Genomic DNA, 26,680 nt, shown 5'->3' with positions numbered 1-26,680 from the left:
CAATCTTTGTCTCTGTAAATTGAACTAATCATTTGGAAAGGAGGATACATGTCCTGAAAACAGAGAGCTTGCTGACTTGTTTCAGTGATCACTGCAATGCATCTACTCCCGAAAACCACTAATTTTGAAAAAGAGGATACATGTCCTTTTTCTTGTACCTATTTCCTCGTCTCTAACCTAGAAAAGAAGTGTTTCTCCTTAGCCTTTGCCAGCTAAAATGATTTCGGATGCATTTAAATACTAAATACTAAATGCCTTTGTAATATTCAATTTTTCTAATAATTTCCAAATTAAGCGTCTGATTTAGGTTAAGTGGGAAATTCTGGGATGACGTCTGATTTTTACGATGTTGTTAGAGTGAGATAGTGTTCATAGTATATTCAATAAATCCTAGATTGGATTTTTACCATATCTCACGAGCCCCGTCAAACTTCATATTCTGTTAGATGCAAGGACAAAAAGCAAGGCTGATGAATGGATAGGTTTCTTTTGGTGTCTGTTTGGTGTCTTGATGAATATGAAATCAGCACTACTATTTGTCTAATGCTGCTGGGAACTTGGAATGTCCTGTTTAAGAAGAGTCTTTGCACACTTTTCCATGCAAGTAGTATGTATCTTTAATAGAGGCGTAGTCACTGGTTATGTCAAAAGTCTCTGGTTATGCATGTTGCTAGTTTTGCTCAACCTTTGGAGATCTATGGGGTCTTAAACGGATGGAATTTATCAATCTTACTTAATGTACTTATTGTTTGTTTGAGAATTATCAGAATTGAACTGATTAAGCAATAGCGGGGAGTTTCTTTAGCTTAATCTCCTGCTGATTGCAATGGCGGTGGCATTACCACAAGAGTCCGAGACTCCCAGACAACTGATACCCTTTGGTTTTCCTTGTATGAGATCTATGGAGTCTTAAACGGCGCCTGAATTGTTGCTTTTTGTTGGGGAGGGTAAAAAATATGCTTGGTTAAAATCTCTCGGTGGTATCTTGTTCTCAGTTAAAGGAACGGAGAGCCTCTGGATTTGGTCATATTATACCGTGGCTCGGATGGTTGGTGAATATATATATTTGGGATGTGTTTTGGATGGTGATCAGAGGTTCAGGTAGTGTTGCGCAGTTGCCCTTTTTTTTTTATTTGTGTGTGGCATGGGAAATCCAGCTAATGTAGATTATCCTTCATCTTATTAGTTTGCGAGTGAGTTGACCCTGTACAGTCATACTCCTCACCCATTCCCCCATCCCCCCGGGGCTTGCGTTTGGAACGGGTACTTAATAGATGGATATCTTTCTTAATGCGATCAAATCACAAGATCTAAGCAATCAAAGCACAGGATCCGCTTGACCACCGATTTGAATCTCAAGGTAGTAGAGTGAATAATTTTAACTTGTGCACGTCGTGCGTACTCCAGGGGAGGCCCTCTACGCTATGTGATTCCTTGCATATTTTTCAGCGATGGCACAGATTGTTCACTCGATCACATCCAAAGAGAATCCCCAACTTGATCAGAGAGATATTGGCCTCGATCTTCGATGCATATCTGAGATACACAACACATTGGAGGAATGACACGACACCAATCGATGTGCTATAACGCTGCAGAAGCTGATGCCTTAGTCCGGGCCGAAAAACTTGAGCAACCCAAATGGTTACATTGGGTGGAAAGCATCCAAGAGTTTTGTCCCTTTGATCAATAGGACCAGCAGATAGTTTGCTAGGCGTGCCATTAAGTGCAATGAGACATGTCCCTTGGCTTTTGCACTTGCACTTGGCCTGTTTGATAACGATTCTGTTTTTAAAAATAATTTCTCAGTAAAAATGATTTTTTCTAATTTTATTCCTGAGAACAGAGAATTAGATGTTAATATATCTACTTATTCGCTGAAGCCAAACAGTCAGGGAAATGAACCAATCTACGTATTTGCTGAAGCCAAACAGTAAGGGAAATGAACCAGCATCTTGGGAAGAGATGGAAAAGCTGTTATTTGACAATATAAGCAAGTTTGCCCACAGTTCTCCCGCACAGCAAACTACGAACAGAGTAACATTTCTTGAGGAGGCAAACTCATTATGCCTGCCTATTTACAAACACAAATTATTCGTTAGCCAAAACCGCCGCGTACAACAAAGTGAAGTGGCATCCAACAGAAACAGAAAAGATGTCAGTCGACTAGGAGACAGTCAGTAAGGTTGATGAAAAAGCCTCATCAGACCCTGCTGTTCTGAGGAAGAGGTAGAACTCCGTCAAAGAAGTCACCAAAATAGCCACGCGGCTCGTGGACTAGTTTCGAAATGATATCTCTCAGAGTGATAACACCTTGTAGGTTCCCACCATCATCTACAACGTATATCCTCTGTATTTTGTGGGAGTCCAGCGTCAAAATTAGCTCCTTGATAGTCTGATCGCTTTTGCATGTTATCATGCTGCCCAACATTGGGGAGGCTTCTTGATGCTTCTCCAGATAGTTTCTAGCAGCAGTCAGGAAGCCTTTTGCTGTAACTGATCTGAATAGATTGTGAGAAGCAAGCGATAAGCAAACGGATCGTAATAACAAGCCTGACGCAATGTATAGACATGGTTTGCATATAAAATGAGAAGGCTCCGCCATTAAGAAGCATGTTAAGATGAACAAAATTGTTACCAACCTGTAGTCATGGTAGATCTTTGGCAAAGTCAGAAGGAATTGGATATCTCGTATGCTTATATTGCCCACTGCCTTTTTACCACTGTTGTCAACAACAGGAATCCCTCCAATTCTTCTTTTCCTCATTAGCTTAAATGCCTGCATCACTGGTTCATGCTCATACACCTGAAGCAGTGAGAGCAGTCAGTATATATCAGATCAAAGACTGTTTAGCTATTGCCATTTTGCTTTGAAACTAAAAACTGATTGAGAAAGCCAAAAGACTGCGTTTGGGGGGCTGAATCTTCAACAAAATTCCACATTACTCTCTGTCATGGTTGCTTATTCTAGTGTCCATGGATAGTCTTCTGGGAAATGCACACAAGATTCATATACCCATAGAGCACCAAAACGGACATAATGATCGCAAACAACCTGTGGCGAAGTGCTCTTCTGCAAAACTTAAAAAGGATGGAATGCACATAAAGAGACCAAGTAGTGGCATAATCTAGTATCATTTCGTCCTGGAGGATGATTTCTCTCACAAACAAGTGTATTCAAACATTCAGAAAGTTCTCAAATTCTGAAAAGAGCACTTTGTCCATCAGATCCTGCTTATGGTGCCTTTAATTCTTTCTTGAATGACTGAGAGATTAAATGGGAACGAGATGTGAGGACAATATTTAACAGGAGAAAGGTTCTAAAATGAGCCGCACCTTGACTAATTGATTAGGAGGCATGAGGGGGAGCCCAAGTTCAGATAGCCTTTTAGTTCCCCAGCTTTCGAACCAATGAAGGCCAGTGCATTCAGCTAACATGTGAATTACTGCAGACTGAGTAATGACATTATCAATTTTGCCCTCACCCAAGTCAACCACAGGAATACTCTTCATTTTGTACTTTGATAGCAACAAGAGCATAGTCAAAAAGGAATCCGACTTCGGCAGAGCAAGAAAAGGGGCCCAGCGAAATGACCCCGAAATATCTTGTACCTGTATGGACATAATTTACTGGAATGAGAACCTTTTCAGGTATACAACATGACGAAGAAAAAGAAAAAACAAATATCAAACAGGAGATTTAGCTATTGACGTTAGACATACAACCTTGGTATTGTTATAGATTTCAGAGGTTGTGAGATCCTCAAAAAAGCTTCCAGAAGTTTCAGCAGCAGGTTCAGGACCTAAGTTTCCAAGCCCTGAAGCAGAAGTTACTCCATTAGCTGCTAAAGCAAAAGCAGCTCCTGATCTGGGACTCCTGGGAGATGGAGGTTCTGACTGCAACATGAAGAATTAGATAACTCAACTAGAGGTCCCTTCGTTCAGAAAGCAGAATGCACTAAATTCGGTCGGTTAAATCGTCATTTGCAATTACAGAGTGAGGTAAAATGAGAGTACTCTTGTCATTTTCCCAATTTACACTGATAGTTCTCTCCTAATATCAGCCATTCCTAGTTCAGCTATTTGATTTCATAAGAGGATTTAATCCATGGCAGAAGAAGAGTGACGCCGTGCTCGCAGCCATCATAATAATAAGTTGAAAGGAGCACATGCCTAAAACCACTAAGAAAGCACATCAAACTTAACCTCTCCTCGTTTTCTTAAATTTTAAAAGTTGCTATTATTCTCTCCTTGCTCTCTCGAATCTAGGCACAAGTTTCAACAAGTCTCTATCAGGCAACTGTTAGCTAATAGACACTTGTAAGAAATTCAGCCATTTCCTATTTGGATGGTTAATTGTTTTAGGCCGGCTCACCTGCTGTAGAATCCAAACAACAATTCCTGCAAATTCAACAATGCCAAGATATCTATCAATCCAGCTGGCATCTTCAGGTGCATCAACATTCACCACAGGAGCGCTAAGGACTTTGTGCTGGGACAATATTTGAACTGCTTCAGCAAGACTGGCATCTGATCTTATCTCAATTACTGCACACAAGGGCACATACATCGCTTAGAGTACACAGCTTCAGCTGCTGAACCGGGATAAAAAGATATCTTGCTCTCAATATGCCATATATGAAAGAAACAAAAGTCACAAGCGACAGTACATGGGTATATTCTTGGCAGATCACTCTTGAACTGTCGAATTACTTTATTGAAAACTGCGCGTATTTATCGATAGGCACCACTAACCTGAACTCATCCATTTACACTCCGATTGAGATCCAACGCTCAAAGTTACGCTCTGCTCCCCTTCAATTCTTTTTTAGGAAATTAGTTACACAGACGATATATGTTAATGGTACAATACCTGAGCAGTACCGGCATCATTCTAATCTCTAAAGCAAGTGTCTACTAGATTAGCTACTAACAATCCTCAATCCCTCGTCTACAGCATCAGCCAATAAGACTGCAAGCATAATCAATATTCAGGAATCATCCAGAAGCTGCTACGTACGAGTAAATTAAGCTCCTGAACGAAGATTTATTGGATTAAGCTATGCATATCCGAAACAATCTGTCGCTGCTAACTTCTTCGCGAAATTGAGTCCTGATCATCGCGTGCAATCAATAAACCGAAAGAGATAACGCGATCGGTACCATGAGAAGAAGGAGCAGGAGGAAAAGCAGAGACAGGGACGCCCTCGAAGCAGGCGTTGAGCTTCTCCGTCGGACTGAGCTGTGCCCCCTGAACATCCCACAGATCCTCCACCTTCATTCCGAGCCGAGCCTCCGGACTCCTCGGGCTCTCTTGCACCGTTCGAATCTCTTGCATCGTCGCCATTGTCAACAAACTCAAGCTCTCTCTCTCTCTCTCTCTCTCTTTCTCACTCGGTGGAACTTCAACGCTAGAACTAGTTTGAGAACTTTAAAAACGAATGCAATGATTGATAATGACAAATATTGTGGGCCTAAAAGAGAGAAGATAAAGACGGAAATGGAGCAGACTACCGTGCATCACGCTTGGACGGGTATAACAGTGCAGGAGGTAGGTCAGCCGTTGATACTGCTTACTAGTGCATCGGGAGTTGTGGACAGGGACACGTGGGGAGATCTAACGGTGACGGAGGATCGTTAAGAGTAGAGGTCATTTTGGTCAAAGACGAGGATAAAGTGTTAAAGCGCTGGACGTGTTCTTCGCTACGCTTATCCGGTTTTAACTGTGGGCCACGAAAACGCTTCTGACTCTGCGTGCGGGGTGGAGAGTGATCTTCGCGCTTGTCCTGGACGATGGCGACGGGGACGCTGACTAGGATCGGTTGGTGACGTGGCTCGGAGCGACACGTGTGTCAATAGTCGATCGGTTCGCCTTTTTAACAAAATGCCGAGACCTAGACCTTTTTACTTTTTAGAGCCTTGAGAGTGAATAGGTTGCTCTGTTTATTCCACGAAAAATATTTCATTTTTCGATGTTTGGTTGAAAACTGAAAAAGTTTCGAAAAATGTTTTTTGTTATTTGATAAGGAAAATCCACCTTATTTTTTTTCTTCAAAATAGACATACATTATTTAGGCTTTTATAACAAATGGGGAAATGGGTGTGGGACCCAAGGTTTGCAATTAAAAATTATTAATTTAATATTGCGTAACGAGTGGTTGCATTAGAATGTAGAAACTTGGGAAGAACTTTGACATGATCAATACCTCCGGATCATTTATCCAACAACATAAGAATATGTATCGATAACACGAAACAATGGGAACTCAAAGGAAGGCCACGACCACAAACAAGACAGAAGAAAAAGGGATATTCGCATAAAGGTACTTGAAGATTAGGGTATTAAAATATGTTTTGAATTTAAGCACGTGAACGAACCCAACTTATTTTGCATATATATGAGTCGATACAGGAAAAGTTGAAAACGGAATAATGTAGATTCTGAAAATTGTTTTCGTGATTGGAATCGTGATCAACAATTAAAGATATGCATAATGAAGTTGCAAAGGTAACATCAACTTTCCTGTTTGGTCTTGGAATCTTGGGCGTGAAATCGAACATGGACTTGGGGTGGACTCGGTCAACCTGGGCTCACACAGAACATGTATATATATATATATATTGAAATAAGAGAATTCCTTGATTGAGTCGGCGAAGATTCGAACGATATATATATATTCAGTTCATGCATTAATTCTGGGGCTGTTATTGACGTGATTTATTGAAGCGTCGTCTCGTCGTTGAATACTTGAGAGGGTTTGTCTTCGTTGGTTTTGTTTGTGGAATTACATTAAGAATTCAATTGTTGGAACAGATTAAATCTTATCGTAAGATCTGCATTTAATTCCTTTGTAAGATTGAGATATTATTTCATGAGGAATTGAGAGGCTAAACACTGCACGAGTTATTAGATGTAATTGGGACTGGAAGATACTGAAAGTGTTTGAGTAACTCGAATGTGGTTTGTAATCTTCGAATTGTATCACTTGATTTATAGTGAAATTTGTTCTTGTTCTTCTCGTGGACGTAGGTCTATACGATTGATCTATGTATATCCGGTGTTCAATTTATTTTTTGTTCTGTCTATTTATTATTCGATCCCTTGTTTCGCGCAACATATGTAGTGTTAAATAACACAGACCAATCAACATCTCAAAAATCTATAGAAAATTACAACATATAAATTGTCACCAAACCCGCTCCCACTCATTGAAGATCCGGAAAAATGAAATGACTAAGAAGCATAGATTCTTTCACATAATAGAGATGCATGACGTCCAAAAGATCCCTAAACAATGACTCGGACATTGCTCATTTTCAGACTAGTTTCCAAGATAAACCAGCTTCATGTTCTTGATCTTTTACGTAGAGATACTCAGACATTACTCATTTCCAGCAGACACACAATTGCTCATTCTCAATCATTTCATTCCCAGCAGCCACACATCATCTTTGCATGTGGCATATCTCAAAACACAGGATCACTCATTCACAATGGATAATAGCATCATTAACAATCTAACTATATTAAAGCCAATCGATCAACAATCAACATTAATAGTAACATCAGCATATAACCCCGTACGAGAGAAAGATTTAACGGGATGGACTAAAACATAGGCTAATATATGTATACCTGGAAATAGGCAAGAACCTCAATACCAAGAAGACATACTGGTTTAATTCTCAAAGTACTAACAACAGCAAAACAAAAAGAAAACAAGTATGCCTTTTAGCAACAAAACTAAATAAAACATATTGCTAATTATGTTCTCCTTTGCATATCAAATTTTAAACGATGAATTTGATATGAGAACTCCAGAAAATCTTAAAGAACCCAAAAACAAGTTGAAATTAGAGCAGAACTCACCAGGTGAATAAAGCAAAGGAAGCGACCCGGAAAACCAACTTCGAATAGAATCCAAACCTCTCAAACTATCTTTCTCTTGGTATCACTCGGAAAAGGGAAAGTGAACGGCGAACAATAGCACAAGAGAAACCTATTGTAGGATTTTCGCACTTTTTCTTGAATCGGCTACTAAACAAATAGATCAATTTACAGAAATGAGAGCTAATTACGGTGATTATCTTGGGAATCGTGTATCCGTGGGATGAGATGAGGGACGAGGCAAAGCGCAAGGCGGGAGAGGAGCAGCTCCGGAGACAAGGAACGAGATAAAGAAGCCCTAAGTTGTGTAAGAATGAGGGGAAAAGGAAGAGAAGATGCGAAGGTGAGAGAGCAAAAAGAGGGAAAAATAAAAAGAGGATGCGAAGACAGCGAGAAGGCGGCGTGAGGGTGACGAGAGCACGAGAGGACAACACGTAGGCTACGGGAGGGCGAGAGTGTGAAGGATAAAACGCTAGTAGAAATTCTAGAAAATGATTTCCCTACTTTTATGGATAGAAATCATTTTCCCCATTTTTAGACCGACATTTTCCATTGACCAGAAATCATTTTCATTGACCACCTATTTTCCGCCCCCCAAACACTAAAAATTGGGGAAAATATTTTCCAGAAAAATATTTTCCAACGTAATAAACGGAGAAAACAGGTGAATTTTTTTTTTCGGTCAATAAAAATAACAGTCTAGAAAATGATTTCCCATATAACCGGAAAATATACTCTTTGTTTTCCCCCTTTTTACACTTATGTTTTCCATTGAACGAAAATCATTTTGATCATATCCATGTATGTTGGAGCACACTAATTAGGAAACCCAAAGTGTAGGTGAAATACTAGAAGGGCAATACCAACCAACCAAACAAAAGCGGCATTGTTTATATAAGAAAAATGAAACTAAATATCTTTTATCTGCCCTAAACCCTTTAACTTGAAGCACCCATATAATCATAGCGCAGTTTATCTAAGATCCACCACCTAAACTCAATTACAGCCATCACACCAAAAAGAATCGCACAATATTCAGAAAACAAAAGAATCACACGATGTTCGTCAAGAAGAAGAAACCTCAATCCCAATTCAAAAATCAAAAGAATCACACAATGTTTGTCAAGACGAAGACTAACGATTTGACAAGACAATTAATTAGCTCCTATAGAAGCTATAATTTATCTTGTGAGCAACATATTAACCGGTTCTAATAGAACTTACAATCCTACAATAAGATACACTAAGGTAACGATGAATTTGATACGAGAACACCACAAAATCTTGGAGACCTCAAAAGCTAGGTGAAATTAGAGCAGACTCACCGGGTGAGCAAAGGAATAGAAGCGACCTAGAAAATCAACTTCTTAATAGAATCCAAACCTCTCAAATTATCTTTCTCTTGGTCTCATACAGAAAAGAGAAGATGAATAGCCAACAACGGCACAAGAGAAATCTATTTAGGATTTTTGCATTTTTCCTTGAATCGGCTTCTGAACAAAGAGATCAATTTACAGAAATGAGAGCTAATTACGGTGATTATCTTGGGAATTGTGTATATGTGGGACAAGACTAGGGATGAGGAGAAGCATAAGGCAGGAGAGGAGCAGCTCTAGAGACGATGGATGAGACTAAAAAGCCCTAAGTTGCATGAGAATGAGAGGAAAAGGAAGAGAAAATGCGAAAGCGAGAAGGCGAAAAGAGAGAAAAACAAAGAGAGGATGCAAGGGCGGCGAGAGGGCGGCGTGAACTACAAGAGGGTGAGAGAAGGGCGAGAGAATGAAAGACAGAACCCTAGCAGAAATTCTAAAAAATGATTTCTCTACTTTTACGGATAGAAATCATTTTCCCCGTTTTAAATTGATATTTTTTATTGACCGGAAATCTTTTTTTTTTATCACCTGTTTTTCATCCCCCAAACACTAGAAATTGGGGGAAATGTTTCCCAAGAAATCTTTTCTTGCAAAACAAACGAGAAAATAGGTGGAAAAAGTTTTTCGGTCAATGAAAAATATCGATCTGAAAAATGATTTCTCATTGACCAAAAATCATTTTCCTTGACCGACAAATATACTCTTTGTTTTTCCCGTTTTTACATTGACATTTTCATTTGACCGGAAATTATTTTTCATGACTACCTATTTTCGACCCCCAAACATTAGAAATTGGAGTAAATATTTTTCACTTGTTTTCTTCGTTTGTTTTACGAAAAAAGTTTTCCTGAAAAATATTTTCCCCAATTTTTAGTGTTTGGGGGTGGAAAACAGATGGTCAAGGAAAATGATTTCCGGTCAATGAAAAATATCGATCTACAAATGGAAAAATGATTTCCACCGTAAAATTAGGAAAATCATTTTCCATACTTTCTAATAAGATTTTGTTCTTCACCCTCTCGAGCTCTCGTTGCCCTCGTGCCACCCTCCCATTGCCCTCATATCGCCCTCGCATCCTCTCTTTATTTTCTCGTCTTTACGGCCTCTCACCTTCGCATCTTCTCTTCCTTTTCCCCTTATTCTCACGCAACTTAGGGCTTCTTCATCTCATCTCTCGTCTCCAGAGCTCCTCCTCTCCTACCTCGCGCTTAACCTTGTCCCTTGTCTCATCTTATGGAAACACGATTCCTGAGATAATTATGTAATTAGTTCTCATTTACGTAAATAGCTTGTTCAAAAGCCAATTCAAGAAAAAGTGCGAAAGTCCTATAACAGGTTTCTCTTGCACTTTTGTTGGCAAAAGGAATCTATTGATTCTCTTCCAATTGGTTGGACCGTAGGTGCAATGATTTATCAAACTATTTTTCTCTTGGTCTCACACAGAAAAGGAAGTTGGTTTTCTAGGTCTCTTCCGTTGCTTTACTTATTTGGTGAGTTCTGCTCTAATTTCAACTTGCTTTTGGGTTCTACAAGATTTTTTGGTGTTCTCATATGAAATTCATCATTACCTTAGTGTATCTTATTGAAGGATTGTAGCTTCTATTGGAACTGATTAATATGTTGCTCACAAGATCAATTGTAGCTTCTATTGAAACCGATTAGTTGTCTATTCAAATCGTTGGTCTTCGTCTTGACAAACATTGTGTGATTCTTTTGATTTCTGAATTGGGATCGAGGTCTCTTCTTCTTGACGAACATCGTGTGATTCTTTTGTTTTCTTAATATTGTGCGATTCTTTTTGGTGTGATGGCTGTAATCGAGTTTAGGTGGTGGATCGTAGATAAACTATGCTACGATTATATGAGTGTTTCGGGTTAAAGGGCAGATAAAAGATCCATAATTTCATTTTGCTTATATAACAACGCTACTTTTGTTTGATTGGTTGGGATTACCCTCTTAGTATTTTACCTACATTTTGGGTTTCATGATCAATGTACTCCAATATAGATGGATGTGATCAAAATTCAAGCGGTGGTAGCGGGTGCGATCGCCGTAGTTATGATAGTTATCACACTAGTTACGATAGTTATCACACTAGTTACGAATGATGTTAATCATTTTGAGAACCGCATAACTACAATGGAAAACATTTTTCCCAATTTCTAGCGTTTGGTGGGCGGAAAACAGGTAGTCAAGGAAAATGATTTCCGTTCAATAGAAAATATAAGTCTAAAAATGGGGAAAATAAAGAGAATATTTTCCGGTCAATGGGAAATCATTTTTTAGACTGATATTTTCCATTAATGAAAAAAAAAATTCCGCATATTTTCTCCTTTTGTTATGGGGAAAAAAGTTTTTTTGGAAAGCATTTTTCCCAATTTCTAGTGGTAGAGGCAAAAAACAGGTGGTCAAAGGAAAATAATTTTCAATCAATGGAAAATATTAGTCAAAAAAGGGAAACGATTTCCATCCGTAAAAGTAGGGAAATAAATTTTCATACTTTTTGCTAGGGTTTTGTCCTTCACCCTCTTGCCCTCCTATAGCTCGTGCCTCGCCCTTCCATCGCCCTCTTGCGCTCCCATCACCTTCGCATCGCCCTCTCGCCGCCCTCGCATCCTCTCTCTATTTTTCCCTCTTTCCGCCCTCTCGCCTTCGCATCTTATCTTCCTTTTTCACTTATTCTCACGCAACTTAGGGTTTCTTCATCTTGTCCCTCATCTCCGGAGCTGCTCCTCTCCTACCTCGTGCTTCACCTTGTCCCTCATCTAGTCCCAACGATACACGATTCCCAAGGCAATCACTATAATTAGCTCTCATGTTTGTAAATCCATCTCTTTGTTCAGAGTAGCCGATTCAAGGAAAATGGTGAAAATCCTACAATAGATTTCTCTTGTGCTGTTGTTGGATGTTCACTTTGCCTTTTATGTGTGATACCAAGAGAAAAATAGTTTGAGAGGTTCGGATTCTATTAGGAAGTGAATTTTCTGGGTCACTTTTGTTGCTTTACTCACCGGGTGAGTTCTGATCTAATTTCAACTTGTTTTTTGGGTTCTCATATCGAATTCATCGTTACCTTAGTATATCTTATTGTAGAATTGTATCTTCTATTGGAGCTGATTAATATGTTGCTCACAAGATCAATTGTAGCTTCCACTGAAACTTATTGATTATACGTTCGGATCGTTGGTCTTCGTCTCGTCAAGCATTGTGGGATTCTTTTGATTGCTGAATTGGGATTGAGGTTTCTTTTTCTTGACAAACATCGTATGAATCTTTTGTTTTCTAAATATTATGCGATTTGTTTTGGTGAGATGGATGTAACTGAGTTTAGGTGGTGGATCGTAGATAAACTGCGCTACAATTATATGGATGTTTCGGGCTAAAGCGTTTAGGGCATATAAAAGATCCCCGGTTTCATTTTGCTTATATAAACAGTGCTACTTTTGTTTGGTTGGTTGGCATTGCCCTTCTAGTATTTCATCTATATTTTGGGTTTCATGATTAGTGTGCTCCAATATAGATGGATATGATCAAAATCCAAGCGGTGGTAGCGGGTGCGGCTGCAATAGTTATGACGGTTCTCACACTAGTTACAGATGATGATAATCATTTCGAGAACCACATACAATGAAAAATATTTTTCCCCAAATTCAAGTGTTTGGGGGGTGACATATGGTCAAGGAAAATGGCTTCCGGTCAATAGAAAATATCAATTTAAAAATGGGGAAAACAAAATGTATATTTTTCAATAAAGGAAAATGATTTTCGGTCAATGGGAAATCATTTTCTAGATTGATATTTTCTATTTACTGAAAAAAAAAATTTCCACCTTCTTTCTCCGTTTGTTACGCGAAAAAAGTTTTCCTAAAAAACTTTTTTTCCCAATTTATAGTGTTTGGGAGCGGAAAACAAAATGGTCAAGGAAAATTATTTCCGGTCAATGAAAAATATCAATTTAAAAACGGATAAAATGATTTCCATCCGCAAAAGTAGGGAAATCATTTTCCGGACTTTCTGTTAGGTTTCAGTCCTTCACCCTCTCGCCCTCTTGTAGCCCACACCTCTCCTCCCGTCACCCTCTCGAGCTTCCTTAGCCCTCACGCCGCCCTTCCTTCGCCCTCACGTCGCCCTCGGATCCTTTCTTTGTTTTCCCCTCTTTCCACCCTCTCGTCTTCACATCTTCTCTTCCTTTTCCCATCATTCTCACACAACGTAGGGCTTATTCATCTCGTCCCTAGTCTCCAGAGCTGCTCCTCTCCCGCGTCGTAATTTGCCTAATCCATCGTCTCGTCCCACAAATACAGAATTCCCGAGGTAATCACTGTAATTAGCTCTCATTTCTGTAAATTGATCTCTTTGTTTAGTAGCCGATTCAAGAAAAAGTGTGGAAATCCCTACATTAGGTTTCTCTTGTGCTGTTGTTGGCATTTCACTTTTCATTTTCTATGTGAGACAAAGAGAAAGATAGTTTAAGAGGTTTGGATTCTATTAGGAAGTTGGTTTTCTAGGTCGCTTCATTTGCTTTACTCATTCGATGATTTATGCTCCAATTTTAACTTGTTTATGGGTTCTCCAAGATTTTCTGGTGTTCTTATATCAAATTCATTGTTATCTTAATGGATCTTACTATAGAATTGTAGCTTCTATTGGAACCGATTAATATGTTGCTCACAAGATAAATTGTGGCTTCTATTGAAACCGATTAATTATCCGTTCGGATCATTAGTCTTCGTCTTGACAAACATTGTGTGATTCTTTTGATTTCTAAATTGGGATTGAGGTTTCTTCTTCTTGACAAACCTCGTGTGATTCTTGCTTATGCTGGTTATGGAATCCAAAATGGCATTATATCTCCCTATCGTGTTGTTAGATACCATTTGAAGGAGTTCAATGATCGCGCACCTAAAAATGAGAAGAAACTATTCAATTTGTGTCATTTATCTTGAAGAATTACTGTCAAAAGAGCATTTGGAGTCTTAAAGAAGCATTTTCGAGTATTGGATTCTGAACCTTCTTGGTCATTTGGAACACAAGTCGATGTTGTCTTAGCATGTTGTATCATACACAATTTTATTATGGAATTTGATCTCAATGACTCTATCACAAAAGAGATGAATAGGCAAGTGGAATCTCAAAAAGAAAATCCAAGAGTCAAACTTTCTCAAAAAGAGGAAAAGGAGGAAAATAGGATATGAGCAGGAAAATGGGATAGGATTCTGCATGCAATGTGGATTAGTTATCAAAATATGAGAAGAAGCCAATAGTTTTCCTTTTGTTTCTTTTGGGTGCTTCATTTGAAACACGTGGTTTCCATTTCTTTAATGTTAATCGTCTTTAAATATTTACAACTTGCCATTTTTCATCAGATTTTTTCTTATTCGGCTGTTTAAAGTTGTTCCGTAGTTATCATGAATGGTAAAGGTAAGGCCAATGATGAGAAGGTTAAGCAATTTAGGTGGTCTAAGCCTATGGAACGTGTTCTACTTGAAATTCTAGCCGATGAAGCTAGCAAAGGAAACAAGCCTTCAAGTGTTTTCAAACCCTCTTCAATTGCTCAAATTGTTGATACAATAAATGAGAGATTTGACGTAGGTTGTGAGCCCGACCATGTTGAGAAACATTTGAAGATTGTCAAAAGAAACTGGAAGACGATTCAAAGTGTACATGACAAGAGTCGATTCAACTAGGATGACAAGTTGAAGATGGTCATAGTTGGGAAAAATGAATTTGATCAATATGTGACAATAATTTTTTTTATCACTTTTCATGGCAAAAAATGTTCTTGCAATTCAATTAGCAAGCAGCTTTACATTTGCTTATTATTTGTGTGATTGTGGAGTCCTCAGTGCATTTGATGATCTGCTGCACTTGTTGTGAGAAATTGCTAGGAGGAATGGGAATGTAGGCAAAAATGAATGTTTTCTTTCTTGGGCTTTTTTCCTCATATGAGTCCTCCAATAGTTCTTTATCTCATTGTCTATTTGCCTTGGTAGCTTGCGAGCAATTCTTGACCATCTGCATGTAATAATTCTTGGTGTATTAGACCAACAAAGGCAGATTAAATGGGAAGTCTGTTAAATAGCAACATTACTTATCTACTTAAATGCTGCATATGAAGATTTTGATAAATGTATTCCTTGGTGGATGGGTGTTTCGAGAGGGAGAGGATCAAAGAATAATAATTCTACAAGGAAAATGTCTGTGCAAACCAAATGGAAACTAAAGAAACTCTACTGGGTCTACTGATTATTGAGACCAAAAAATCAATTTCCAATTTTAGGTTAATGGATTATCAAATAATTAATAAACTTAATTAACTTAGTTCGAACTCTCTCAAATTATACCAAATTGTGACTTATGGTTCAAGTGATTATTAGACAAAAGATTTTAATTTTCGGAACTGGCACTAATCATTTTGAATAGATTGATTAGAAACCTAAATAAAATAGTGAGAGAAAACTATATTATTTCTACGAACCAGAGTTTTAAAAGTTCGGGGACTTGGCTACGTTAATGTTTCATTCACACCCTTTTGATACCAATTTTCATGAAAAAAATTTTCAATTTGGCAATTTTGATTAATTTTGACTTTAGGTTAAAAGGTGCAATTTTTGGGTTTTCTTTTTGTGAAATTTTTTTGTATTTTTGTGTAATTTTAGAAATTAAAAATTAATGAAAAATGAGAGTGAATTGGTTCAAAATTATCTTAAAAGTTTTGGATTTAACTCGCATTAATTCTCAAAATTTAAGAAAATATTTTTACCCTATATCTACATATTTTAAAAATTAGAAAGGATTCAGAAAGATTATATTGAATGCAATCCATTAGATAGGATTTCTAGAAAATCCTATCTTTCTAAAAAAATGATAATACGTGGTTTTTAAGAAACCATATCTGCATAATTTTTTTTTATGTTCCGAGATTTTGTGACATGAAATTAAAAGATGAAACTTGAATGATTTTTTTAATTTCGAATTTTATAATTTTTTTGTGATTTTCGATTTTTACGAATGAATTCAAAATAAAGTTGCAAATCTGTTAATAAAAAGATATATAGTTATCGCAATTTCTTTTGAATTAAGTTTCGATTAGGAAATTTCGTAATCGATCACATTGTGAAATATTTTCGGGTATCTTGAGTATATTCGGAAAATTTTTGAATTATCAAAAAATAATTAGAAAATCCCCAAATATTCATATCGAAACAGAATCTTTCCAATTTAAGCACAAGATATATTGCAGGATATCTCGAGAATATTCAAGCTTGATATGCAAACTTTCAACAAGATATCATTGGAATTCAAATCAATCAATTTAGGCAACAGAATTTTCGGATATTCTAAAGATTAGAATCGTTATCTAATTTGGCGAATGTGATTGCCAAATACGAACCTCGTATTGCCTAGTGGATCAAGCATGTAGACCGGACTCGAACGACGGGGTTCACGCACAGCTAGACGGGGCGCACGACTTGTTTGCGACCGATGGTGATGCTTGAAAATTAATGGGAAGTTCCATAGGTTCCCTGAAGCACCGTTGCGTGGGATGGCTTTACAGGAGTGATCTTTCCACATACACCAATCACCAATGACTTTTGGGCTATAAACACAAAGATTAGTCAAGGACTGAGAGATGCTAGAATGTTGCTAAAAATTTGTGGAAGAGCAACGTAGAAACCTGTAATAAAAAATTCAAGCTACAGAGAAAGGATTTTTTACGCCGTTGCTACATGGATGATTCACCGGAGCTACAAAGAGAAGGCTCAACACAACAAGGAAACTTAGCGGTTTGATCAAAAGCTGCAATTGATACCGAGAATTCGCTGGTTGATATCAAGCGCACAGGAACATCAAAAAATTCATGACCGTTGTGTGGCCTCCCCAATGAGTTTTTCCCTCACGTTTCTGAATAAGAATTACCCACCAGATCTCTCTCGTGAATTATCCTTGTGAGCTACGTGTGGCCGTGATTTTCAATGTTAACCCCTTCGAAAGCACCGGGTCTTTCTTATAGGCTTGAGAATATGAGCTGTTGAGAAAAAGACTTCCTGCAGAATATCTTATCCTTGCTTTTCTCTATTTTTTTGAACCCGATTTCCTGCGATATCTCTTCTTTCCTATCAAGGCTGAATTTTGAAGATTTTCGTTCAAATTTCCTATCCTAAGATCGATTTTCCCCCCACTCAAAAAATCTCGCATGATAATCTTCAAACCCCCATAGGTTCGGCCAAATTGATATCCATACGGATTTAGTCCAACTAATTTAATTAATCTCATAGCACTCAATAAATCCACCCATCGTCTGTCCAAATTAATTGCGAAATGTAATGCATGAATATTGAAATTAAAACTAGCCTAAATGCAAATTTTGTGAAAAATTATTTTTGGATAAAGGCTAAGGGTAGTTCCTAATTTTTTTATGCAAAAATTAAAAAGCAATCAAAATCTAGAAGTCAACATCGATCCGATGCAAAAGAAGTTAAAAGAGGCCTTTCTTTTTTCTTCTCTTGCAATCATAGTACACAAACACGTAAATGGCCTTTGGTTGATGTGAGGAGAGAGAGAGAGAGGAGTCTCTTGAGTGGTTGCTCTTGAACATAACAGAGCACCTTCCCCTTCATCACCTCATCGAAATCATCGCCTAAATCAACAGAAGAGGAGTCAACTTCCGTCGCATCTATATCTCCGAATTGCTTAGCAAAGCTTCTGGTGGCTATATCTCTCCCAACCACCGGTGCCATCTCATCATACATATCAATCACTTCTTGTTTAAATACTTTTCATAAGTAGGATGGACTCATCAATAATGATAATCCATAAAAAGTTAAACGAAATGAAATATTTTTTAAACAACAAATACCAAATCATCAAACAAGTTCATACACATCATAGGAATATAAAGGAGAAAAGCTTGGAGAAATGGCATTGGCAATGAAGGCATTGAGTTAAACCATTGTTGAATACTATAAAATCTCCAATGAGGTGATGAAAGCTGAATACTCTAAACTCTGCTGTGAGGTGATGAAAGTGAATGGACATGATGAACTTACCCTCGGATCTGTTTTTGACTATTTAGTTTAGAATGAAAAAATTGCAAATGCATTCATGGTGAAGAGTGTGAATCTTCAAAAAGTGTGGATTGGCAAATTTTTAAGAAAAGGACAACATAATTAGCGATGTTTTATTTAGTTTTGCTGCCAAAAGGCACACTTTTTCTTTCTTTTTATTTTGCTGTTATTAGTACTTTGAGAATTAAACTAGTATGTGCTGCTAGCATGGAGGGTCTTGCCTATTTCCAGGTATACGCATATTAGCCTCTGCTTTAGTCCATCTCGTCAAGTCTCTCTCATACGGGGTTATATGCTGGTGTTACTGTTGATGGTGATTGTTGATCGATTAGCTTTAATATAGTTGGATTATTAGTGATGTTGTCATCCACCATGAATGAGTGATTATGTATTTTGAGATATGTTACATGCAAAGATGATGTGTGATCGCTGGGAATGAAGTGATTGAGAATGAGCAATTGTGTGTCCGCTAGAAATGAGCAATATATGAGTATCTCTACGTAAAAGATGAAGAAGATGAAGCCGGTTCATCTTGGAAACTAGTCTGAAAATGAGCAATGTATGAGTCATTTTTTAGGTATCTTTTGAACGTCATGCATCTCTATTATGTGAAAGAATATCTGCTACTTGGTTATTTCATTTTTCCGGATCTTCGTTGAGGGGAGCTGGTTTGGTGACGATTTATATGTTGTAATTTTCTCTAGATTTTTTAGATGTTGTTGATTGCTCACTCCCTAGTCTTCAAGTACCTTTCTGCGAATGTCCCTTTTTCTTTTGTCTTGTTTGTGGTCGTGACCTTCCTTTGAGTTCCACTATTTTGTGTTATCAGCACATATTCTTATGTTGTGATGAATGAGCAATCATATCGGGGCTCATCCCAAGTTTCTACATTCTAATATAACCACTTGTTACTCAGTTATTGAATTAATAATTTTCAATTGGGGACCTTGGGTCCCATACCCGTTTCCCAATTCGTTATCGAAGCCTAAAAATGTATGTCTATTTTGAAGAAAAAAATAAGGCGAATTTTTCTTACCAAACGCCAAAAAATATTTTCTGGAACTTTTTCAAGTTTCAACCAAACATCGAAAAAAGAAGTCATTTCAAGAAAATGATTTCCTGAAAAATATTTTCCGAAAAGGCCATATTTTTCGCATAATTGGTGTCCATAAACCCTACCACGCCACTAAGCACCGTAGACTTTGTCCTTGATAGCGAGTTTATTGTTTACTTTTTCTTGTTCTTTATTGTTTACCTTTCCTTGATATCCGGAAGTGAAAAAAATTCAAGGTAACTTCTTTGTCCGTACAAAAATTTAAGTGTATCTATCATATGATCCATGACCCAAGAAATGGGAGACTCCTTCAAATGGCTGAGCCATCTTATCATCTTTAACTAGAGATGAACGCCCAATTCTTGGTGTTACAACACATAGAGCCTCATACATTGCCTTTTGATTGACTAGTCATAGCAAAACGGAAAATTCCAAGGTTGGTAGATTTACCTAATCGCTAAATCATGTCGATGTGAAGGCCAACTTGAACAAATATTTCATCTTAGCTCACATACCTATGCACTATCAGCATAAATGCCAACTAGCCACAAAATACACTATGCATATGCACCACGTAAGACACAACCACGCAAGATTCAAGCTCAAGAGGCGAGCTTCGGGATTCCAAAGAAAATCCAGGCAAAAATGAAACTAATAAAGGCCTAAAAGTGAAGTATTTCACCGATTGCGCCAGAAAATTGATGGAATCTATGTCAAACACTAAAGGAAAGCAGCGGCGACGTGAGAGAAGATGAACTCACCGTGCGATTGCGTCGAAACGATGATCACGAGGGCCAACGCAAAGGGATCGAAGAAGGAGTGGATGGAGACCGACCTTTGCAGAGCCATCGTCGTCGAAGGTAATCACGCGAAAGGAAAGAACCGAGAATCCAGATCTAGGGTTTCTGGGTGTGTCTTCGTCTCTGCTATCATCCTCTTGGAAGAGATCGTGAAACGATCCAGCTTCGTGGATGTTTTTTTCCCTATCTAAGGGCTAATTTTGGAATTACAATAAATCTTGAGGATAATTAAGGAAAGATAAAAAAGGATCTTGTGCATTCTCGGCAGCATGCCGAGAATGTTGCATCCGAGAATGCTAGAAAGCCTTTTGAAAGCTACTTTTCACTAAGGATATTTTCAAAAATGTTTCCCAAACACCTACACTTTAGCCCAAGGGCTTTAGGTGTCCAAAGCCCCTTGGGAAAGTCATTCCCAAACGTAGCCGAAGCCGGTTCATCTTGGAAACTAGTCTGAAAATGAGCAATATATGAGTCATTTTTTAGGTTTCTTTTGAACGTCCCGCATCTCTATTATGCGAAAGAATCTCTGCTACTTGGTTATTTCATTTTTCCGAATCTTCGTTGAGGGGAGCTGGTTTGGTGACAATTTATATGTTGTAATTTTCTTTAGATTTTTTAGATGTTGTTGATTGCTCACTCCCTAGTCTTCAAGTACCTTTTTGCGAATGTCCCTTTTTCTTTTGTCTTGTTTGTGCTCGTGACCTTCCTTTGAGTTCCACTATTTCATGTTATCAGCACATATTCTTATGTTGTTGGATGAATGATCCGGGGGCACTAATCATGTCGGGGTTCATCCCAAGTTTCTACATTCTAATACAACCACTTGTTACTCAATTATTGAATTAATAATTTTGAATTGGGGACCTTGGGTCCCATACCAGTTTCCCAGTCCGTTATCGAAGCCTAAAAATGCATGTCTATTTTGAAGAAAAAAAATAAGGCGAATTTTTCTTACCAAACAACGGAAAATATTTTCCGGAACTCTTTCAAGTTTCAACCAAACACCTAAAAAAGAAGTCATTTTCTGGAAAATGACTTCCTAAAAAATATTTTTCGGAAAGATCATATTTTTCGCGAAAGAAATGGAGCCCAAAGCTATCAATGGTGCCTTATTAGATCATAAATAACAAACATACAAGAGAAAAATAGGAAAAAGAGAAAATTCCAAGTAAGAAGTTGAAGTACTTTTATTTTCTCAAATAAAAGCTTGAAATGGATCTTATTTCAACTAATGGCCCGAAATGCTATCATTTTTTCAAATAAAAGTCCGAAGTGAATATTATTTCAAATAAGGGCCTAAAATGATCATCTTAGTCTCAAAAAAAGGCCTGACATCGGCTAGTCAATGGCAATTCTGTCCTTTATTTTTTGATTTTTTTCTTTATTTCGTCTATTTTTAAACTCAAAATAGAAAAAGAAATAAAAGAAAAACCAGGCCCACCCCACCTTTGGCCATCGGCGGTCACAAGCGTGAGGGTTGGCCAGCCTATCTTGCATTTTTTTAAAAACAAAGTTAATCTAATTTAACTAAATTTAGGTTAAAATTATCTTTGAAAACACGCCCTTGACCAACTGGAATATTTGGGTGGCCGATAAGGTCATGTCCTTATTTGAAATAATCGTGGCCACTTCACGCCATTATTTGAAATAAGGTTCACTTCATGCTCTTATTGAGAAAATGATAGTACTCCAACTTCTTAGTTGAAATTTTCCCAGGGAAAAATGACAAAACAAATAATTCGTGAACTTTGGTTTAATGTATAACGTCGTTCATGGATTTTTAATTTGTTTAATATAATCCTTAAAAAACTATTAGTAAATGTTCAATGTAGCCTTTCAATTCGCTCAAATGACAAATTAGATGCTATGCGATGGCATGGATTATTATATATTCAGTTAGACACTTAAAAATGACGAGTTAACATGTCTGTCTTCTTATTCATCTATTTTAGAAAAGAAAAAATTAAATTAAATTGTTCACATGTCTATCGTTTTTCCATGACATGTATTATATATCGATTTTTCAGATGAATCATGCTCATAATTTTTATTTTTATTTTGGCTCTCCATTCAAACTTAATGAATTTGGATTAATAATTTAGGATTAGATTGAATGTTTATTAATAGTTAAGGACATATTCAACAAATTACAGGTCCATGGACCATATTGTACGTTTGATCAAAATTCGATAACTATTTATATAATTTTTTCGAAGAAAATTCTACCAACAGTAGAATATTGGATTTATTTATTTTTATTTAGGAGAGAGAATTTTGTTCTATTTTAAAGCCTGGTCTGACCAGGAGCCCACACGAAAGCCCACAAGTGCAGGCCCCAATCGGAGACCCGACCCGTGATCACCCGAATTTTAATTTTCAACAGCAACCCGGATCGCTTTTATAATCGCCAAACCCTAGCTCCGACTATCTCAGCAGGCCAAGGAGCGGAGGATCGAGGACAGAGCATCGAGCAACAATGGTGAGTATGTGTTGAAATCTGACAAATTCAACTTCTACAAGCGCCCGTAAATTTGATCGAGCGAGGTTTCTATTTCTCTTTGTTTTCTGTTTCTCTCTGAATGACTTGAAATCTTACAGTCAGTGTTGTGATGATTCTCTTTGTCAGGTGAAGTACTCGAGAGAGCCGGACAACCCCACCAAGTGTAAGTACATGCTTCTGTGCTATTTTCGTGACTCGCTCGCTTTGTTAGTCGACAACAGGGATTTTCATGTTTCCTCGTATTGGACCCTGCAAGGTTTGTTTAATAAGTGAGAAAGGAATAGAATCAGAACCATTCAGTATCGAATCAGAGTTGCACTTCCTCTTCAATCTGTGGCGGGAATGGCTTTAGTGTATGATGGTAATCGCCGATAATTATGTGGATAGTCTTTGTGACTAGATTCAGGTTGAATTGGTTCTTGAATAGACGTGGTCGCCCCATTCAGGTTGAAGCTTTTGGCAAGTTGAATTCTCTCTTGATCTTATATATGTGGTTATCTGCAGCTTGCAAGGCAAGGGGATCTGATCTCCGGGTCCATTTCAAGGTATGGTGTGTAATGTAAAGCTTCAGCATGTGATGGGTAGGCAACAGTGACGTCTTGCTTCTATCATTGTCTTGGTGAATGGGATTTGTGATGTCGATTTGACTGCCAGAGCCCATTGAATCAATGTACAGAAAAGCGAATTTATCTGCTGTACATATTCATTCTTAGATAACAATTATCCGAATGTATCGAACATTAATAGACACTTTTTAAACCGTGAAAACTCTACAAGAATTGCAAGATTTCCATGTTGACTCATTAGTTGTCTTCAATAGACTTCTGCATCCCACTCTATCCCATGGTTTTGTTTCTCAAAATTCTCGACCGTGATGTGGGAATACCAATGTCAGTCTACTTGGTTGGAGCAGCTGCACTTCTTAGTTTTTATGTTTCTTTATATTTTTTTGAGCAAGAAAAGTGGTTATAGAATTTGTTTGGTTGGACATAGACTTCCTTGTTTTGTAGTTTCTAGAAACAAAAGCAGTGCCTGTGCAGTAGTGGAATGCATTTTTCCATTTCCTTATTCAATTGAAATGAAATGAAGGTGAAGCCTTGTGGAGGGCATTTTGTTTTGGATAATTCCAGGTAACACTGAGTAATAGAAGTACAGAGATGTATGACGTGAAAGCAGGAGATGAGAAAGATAAACGAAAGTTGGAAAACTTAAAAACAAGTATTGTTTTCAGGAAATCTTTAGTGAAAATAAATAGTGGCAGATTTCTCTTATTTCAGACGGAAATTTTATTTTCTTTTTCCCTTATTTGGAGTAAATGCCCTGTTGTCATTTCTAAGTGCTTAATTGCTCTTCATTGCTATCTTGTTAATTTTTCTTTATTTTCAGTGTTGTGTACTGTATCTTCTGTTCGACAATTGCTTGACTTTGATTGCTTTGTGTTAGAATACTCGGGAGACGGCCCATGCTATAAGGAAATTGCCCTTGACGAAGGCTAAAAGATATTTGGAGGACGTTTTGGCTCACAAGCAAGCTATTCCGTTCCGGCGCTTCTGTAGGGGTGTTGGGCGGACTGCACAGGCTAAAAACCGTCATTCTAATGGCCAGGGGCGCTGGCCTGTCAAATCTGCAAAGTTCATTTTGGATTTGCTCAAGAACGCTGAGAGTAACGCAGAAGTACGCATTATCTTACTAGAACGTGTAAGAGGTTGAACTTTTGTGCTTGTCACTGATGACAGGCCGCCGTGTTGCGAGTTTCCAGGTGAAAGGGTTGGATGTGGATACACTATATGTATCTCACGTACAGGTTAATCAAGCTCAAAAGCAAAGGCGTCGAACATATCGAGCTCATGGGAGAATTAATCGTAAGTCATCACCTTGTTGAGTTATGTATTCCCTTGGCTAGAATTTATCTAGATTCATGAGTATGCTGTTCTTGGCAGCTTATATGTCATCTCCCTGCCACATTGAGCTGATTTTGTCTGAAAAGGAAGAATCTGTCACGAAAGAGGTAATTTCCTTGAAGTGTCATGTAAAGCTAGAAGTAGAAGATAGTTTGATGCCTTTTCATGTCTCCCCTAGTAGTGTGGGTTTATATTGCTTTGGCTGAATTTACTTCAGATGACAGCCTGTTGAGATTGGTTAAATTGTTTGTCTCTAAAGCAATACATCGACTGATCTAAACTTTGTCGGTTTTGTAGCCTGAGACCCAGCTCGCTCATAGGAAACCAAAGAGCACTCTGCGCAGTGGGGCTTCCTCTTGAAAGTTGGTGCATTATGGTGGTTCAGATTTCATGATAGTGTTCGTTTGCTAAATTCCATCCTTGGGATTAAGGGAACAGTTTTGTTTTCTCTTTGTTGAGGGAGAATGTGCGATTTGGAGTATTTAGTTTGGTTTCATGGCATCCTTGCCGGCGGTATCTTTCAGGGAACTCGGTAACTCAGGAATTTTTTTTTTTTTTTTTTTTTTTTTTTTTTTGTTAGTTGAAACTTGATTTTCAGCTCCGTTTGGATGGGTGCTCTTGTGCAAAAGCATTCGAAGTTTACACGTCGTTCTTTTTGCAAATTGCTCCTTGCAATCGTACTTCTTGGGATTTTTCACTCTTAAGCCGCCCCCTTAGCTTCGCTTCTTTAGAGTACGCGGGCATCTCAGACAAGTGCATGCATAAGGATCGGTGCTGGTCGTTTAGCTGAAGATTTGGCAAAATTCAGATGGCTGGATGTTATTTTGTGGACACAAGCGCGAGTCAATCCAAGCGTTTCTGGACAACCAAACCTCTACTTTTTTGTCAGTTAGACCAATCGGTCGTCCAAATTCGATCATCTCTTGGCGGTTCGTCTGTAGAATCTTTTCAGAATATCTATCCAAGAAATTCCCATGTCTTTGAGCCAAGTCTTTTCAACCAAATTACTCATCGAAGATCTGTAATTTCATGCCTTATTCATATGGGTCGTGACTTGACGCGTGGATGTAAAGTTACCATGCGGAGTTGCGGACAACTAGAGTCGGAATACGATGCCAGCCCGAATTCTGGTCGAGATGGAATCACATGTGATTTGTTTCAATTAGGAATCGGGATTTGTAACCAGATCCAGATTGTGTCTTAAGCCTATTGTTCAATGATTGGAACCTGAATTCTTTCCTGAGAAGATAAAATGATAATTTGAACCGCGAATTTCTCTGGCTTTTTTCTGGCCACAGAAGGAAACTCTGCTTTTCTCTCTCCGTATCAGGGAAGTCGCTGGAGACCCCTTTTATGTTGACCGACGACCGTCCTCGGATAAATCGAGAAAGGCCGAATGTTGTTGCCCTGCATGATTAGTCGAAAAGACTGGTCATTAGCCATCTTCAGGTCCCTCGGAGACGTGTTTTTCAACGTTCGTGCATGTTTGACACCTTGAGCCCTGACCAAAAAACGCTCATAATGTCGTAGTTCAAAATCGCCACCCTTTTGAGCAATTTTCGTGCTCACTTATTAACTGAAGGTCCAAAGTGCAAAGACGGTGAAATCGCCTCTTTTTCATCTTTGAAATAAGTGCACAGAAATGGCATTAAAATTTGACAAATACTTCCGTTGGAAGTAGTTAGTAACTCGTGCAGAAAGGAGCTTTGCCTCTTTTGCACGCTTTCATAGTACGAATACAAGCAAAATTGTCAAAAAAGTAATTTTTTTTTTTGTCAATTCAATTCTAAATCTTTTCACTTTAAATCAATTTGATTTTATTGGCCGGAAATCGCTTGGATGTGACACCGTCGTGCTGATGTGGATAAATTTTAATAATATTTTATTTTTATTTATTATATGTTTTTTCTTTCTTTTTCTTTTTTTCCTTTCTTTTTTTCCTCCGATGTTAGGTGAGGGCTGCTCTTGTCGGATCATGAAAGGGCAGCCCCCTCTCAGGTGGCCGAGGGCCGTTCCCGCAAGCCCTTGGCAAGGGTCACCCCCACGGGCCCTTAGTGAGGACCACCTCACCAGCCCTTGGGGTGGGTGGCGTCGCC

The 26,680-nt window shown here is 38.1% G+C and overlaps 2 protein-coding genes and 1 long non-coding RNA gene across 3 annotated transcripts; 1 reads left to right on the top strand and 2 right to left on the bottom strand.

Annotated features, from left to right (window-relative positions):
• Positions 1–1,955: 1,955 nt before the first annotated feature.
• On the bottom strand, positions 1,956–5,395 carry LOC115749572 (SNF1-related protein kinase regulatory subunit gamma-1). Its single transcript, XM_030686449.2, has 6 exons — positions 5,164–5,395; positions 4,376–4,548; positions 3,727–3,897; positions 3,337–3,612; positions 2,643–2,806; positions 1,956–2,501 (listed from the first exon to the last, which is right to left on the bottom strand). Exons 1-6 carry the CDS (start codon positions 5,345–5,347, stop codon positions 2,204–2,206), a joined length of 1,266 nt encoding a protein of 421 aa, XP_030542309.1. The 5' UTR covers positions 5,348–5,395; the 3' UTR covers positions 1,956–2,203.
• A 12,764-nt stretch (positions 5,396–18,159) lies between these two features.
• Positions 18,160–24,170, bottom strand: LOC125315943. The gene is made up of 3 exons (XR_007199271.1): positions 23,878–24,170; positions 21,872–21,876; positions 18,160–18,171 (listed from the first exon to the last, which is right to left on the bottom strand). It is a non-coding gene; the product is annotated as an uncharacterized LOC125315943 (long non-coding RNA).
• Positions 22,535–25,186, top strand: LOC115749464 (60S ribosomal protein L17-2-like). Its single transcript, XM_030686281.2, has 7 exons — positions 22,535–22,662; positions 22,810–22,846; positions 23,188–23,228; positions 24,127–24,357; positions 24,443–24,545; positions 24,624–24,691; positions 24,882–25,186. The coding sequence occupies exons 1-7, from the start codon at positions 22,660–22,662 to the stop codon at positions 24,942–24,944; spliced, it is 546 nt and encodes a 181-aa protein (XP_030542141.1). The 5' UTR covers positions 22,535–22,659; the 3' UTR covers positions 24,945–25,186.
• Positions 25,187–26,680: the final 1,494 nt, after the last annotated feature.

This window comes from Rhodamnia argentea, chromosome 7 (assembly GCF_020921035.1).
Source record: "Rhodamnia argentea isolate NSW1041297 chromosome 7, ASM2092103v1, whole genome shotgun sequence".
NCBI lineage: Eukaryota > Viridiplantae > Streptophyta > Magnoliopsida > Myrtales > Myrtaceae > Rhodamnia > Rhodamnia argentea.
This window is presented reverse-complemented; position numbering and strand designations above follow the sequence as displayed.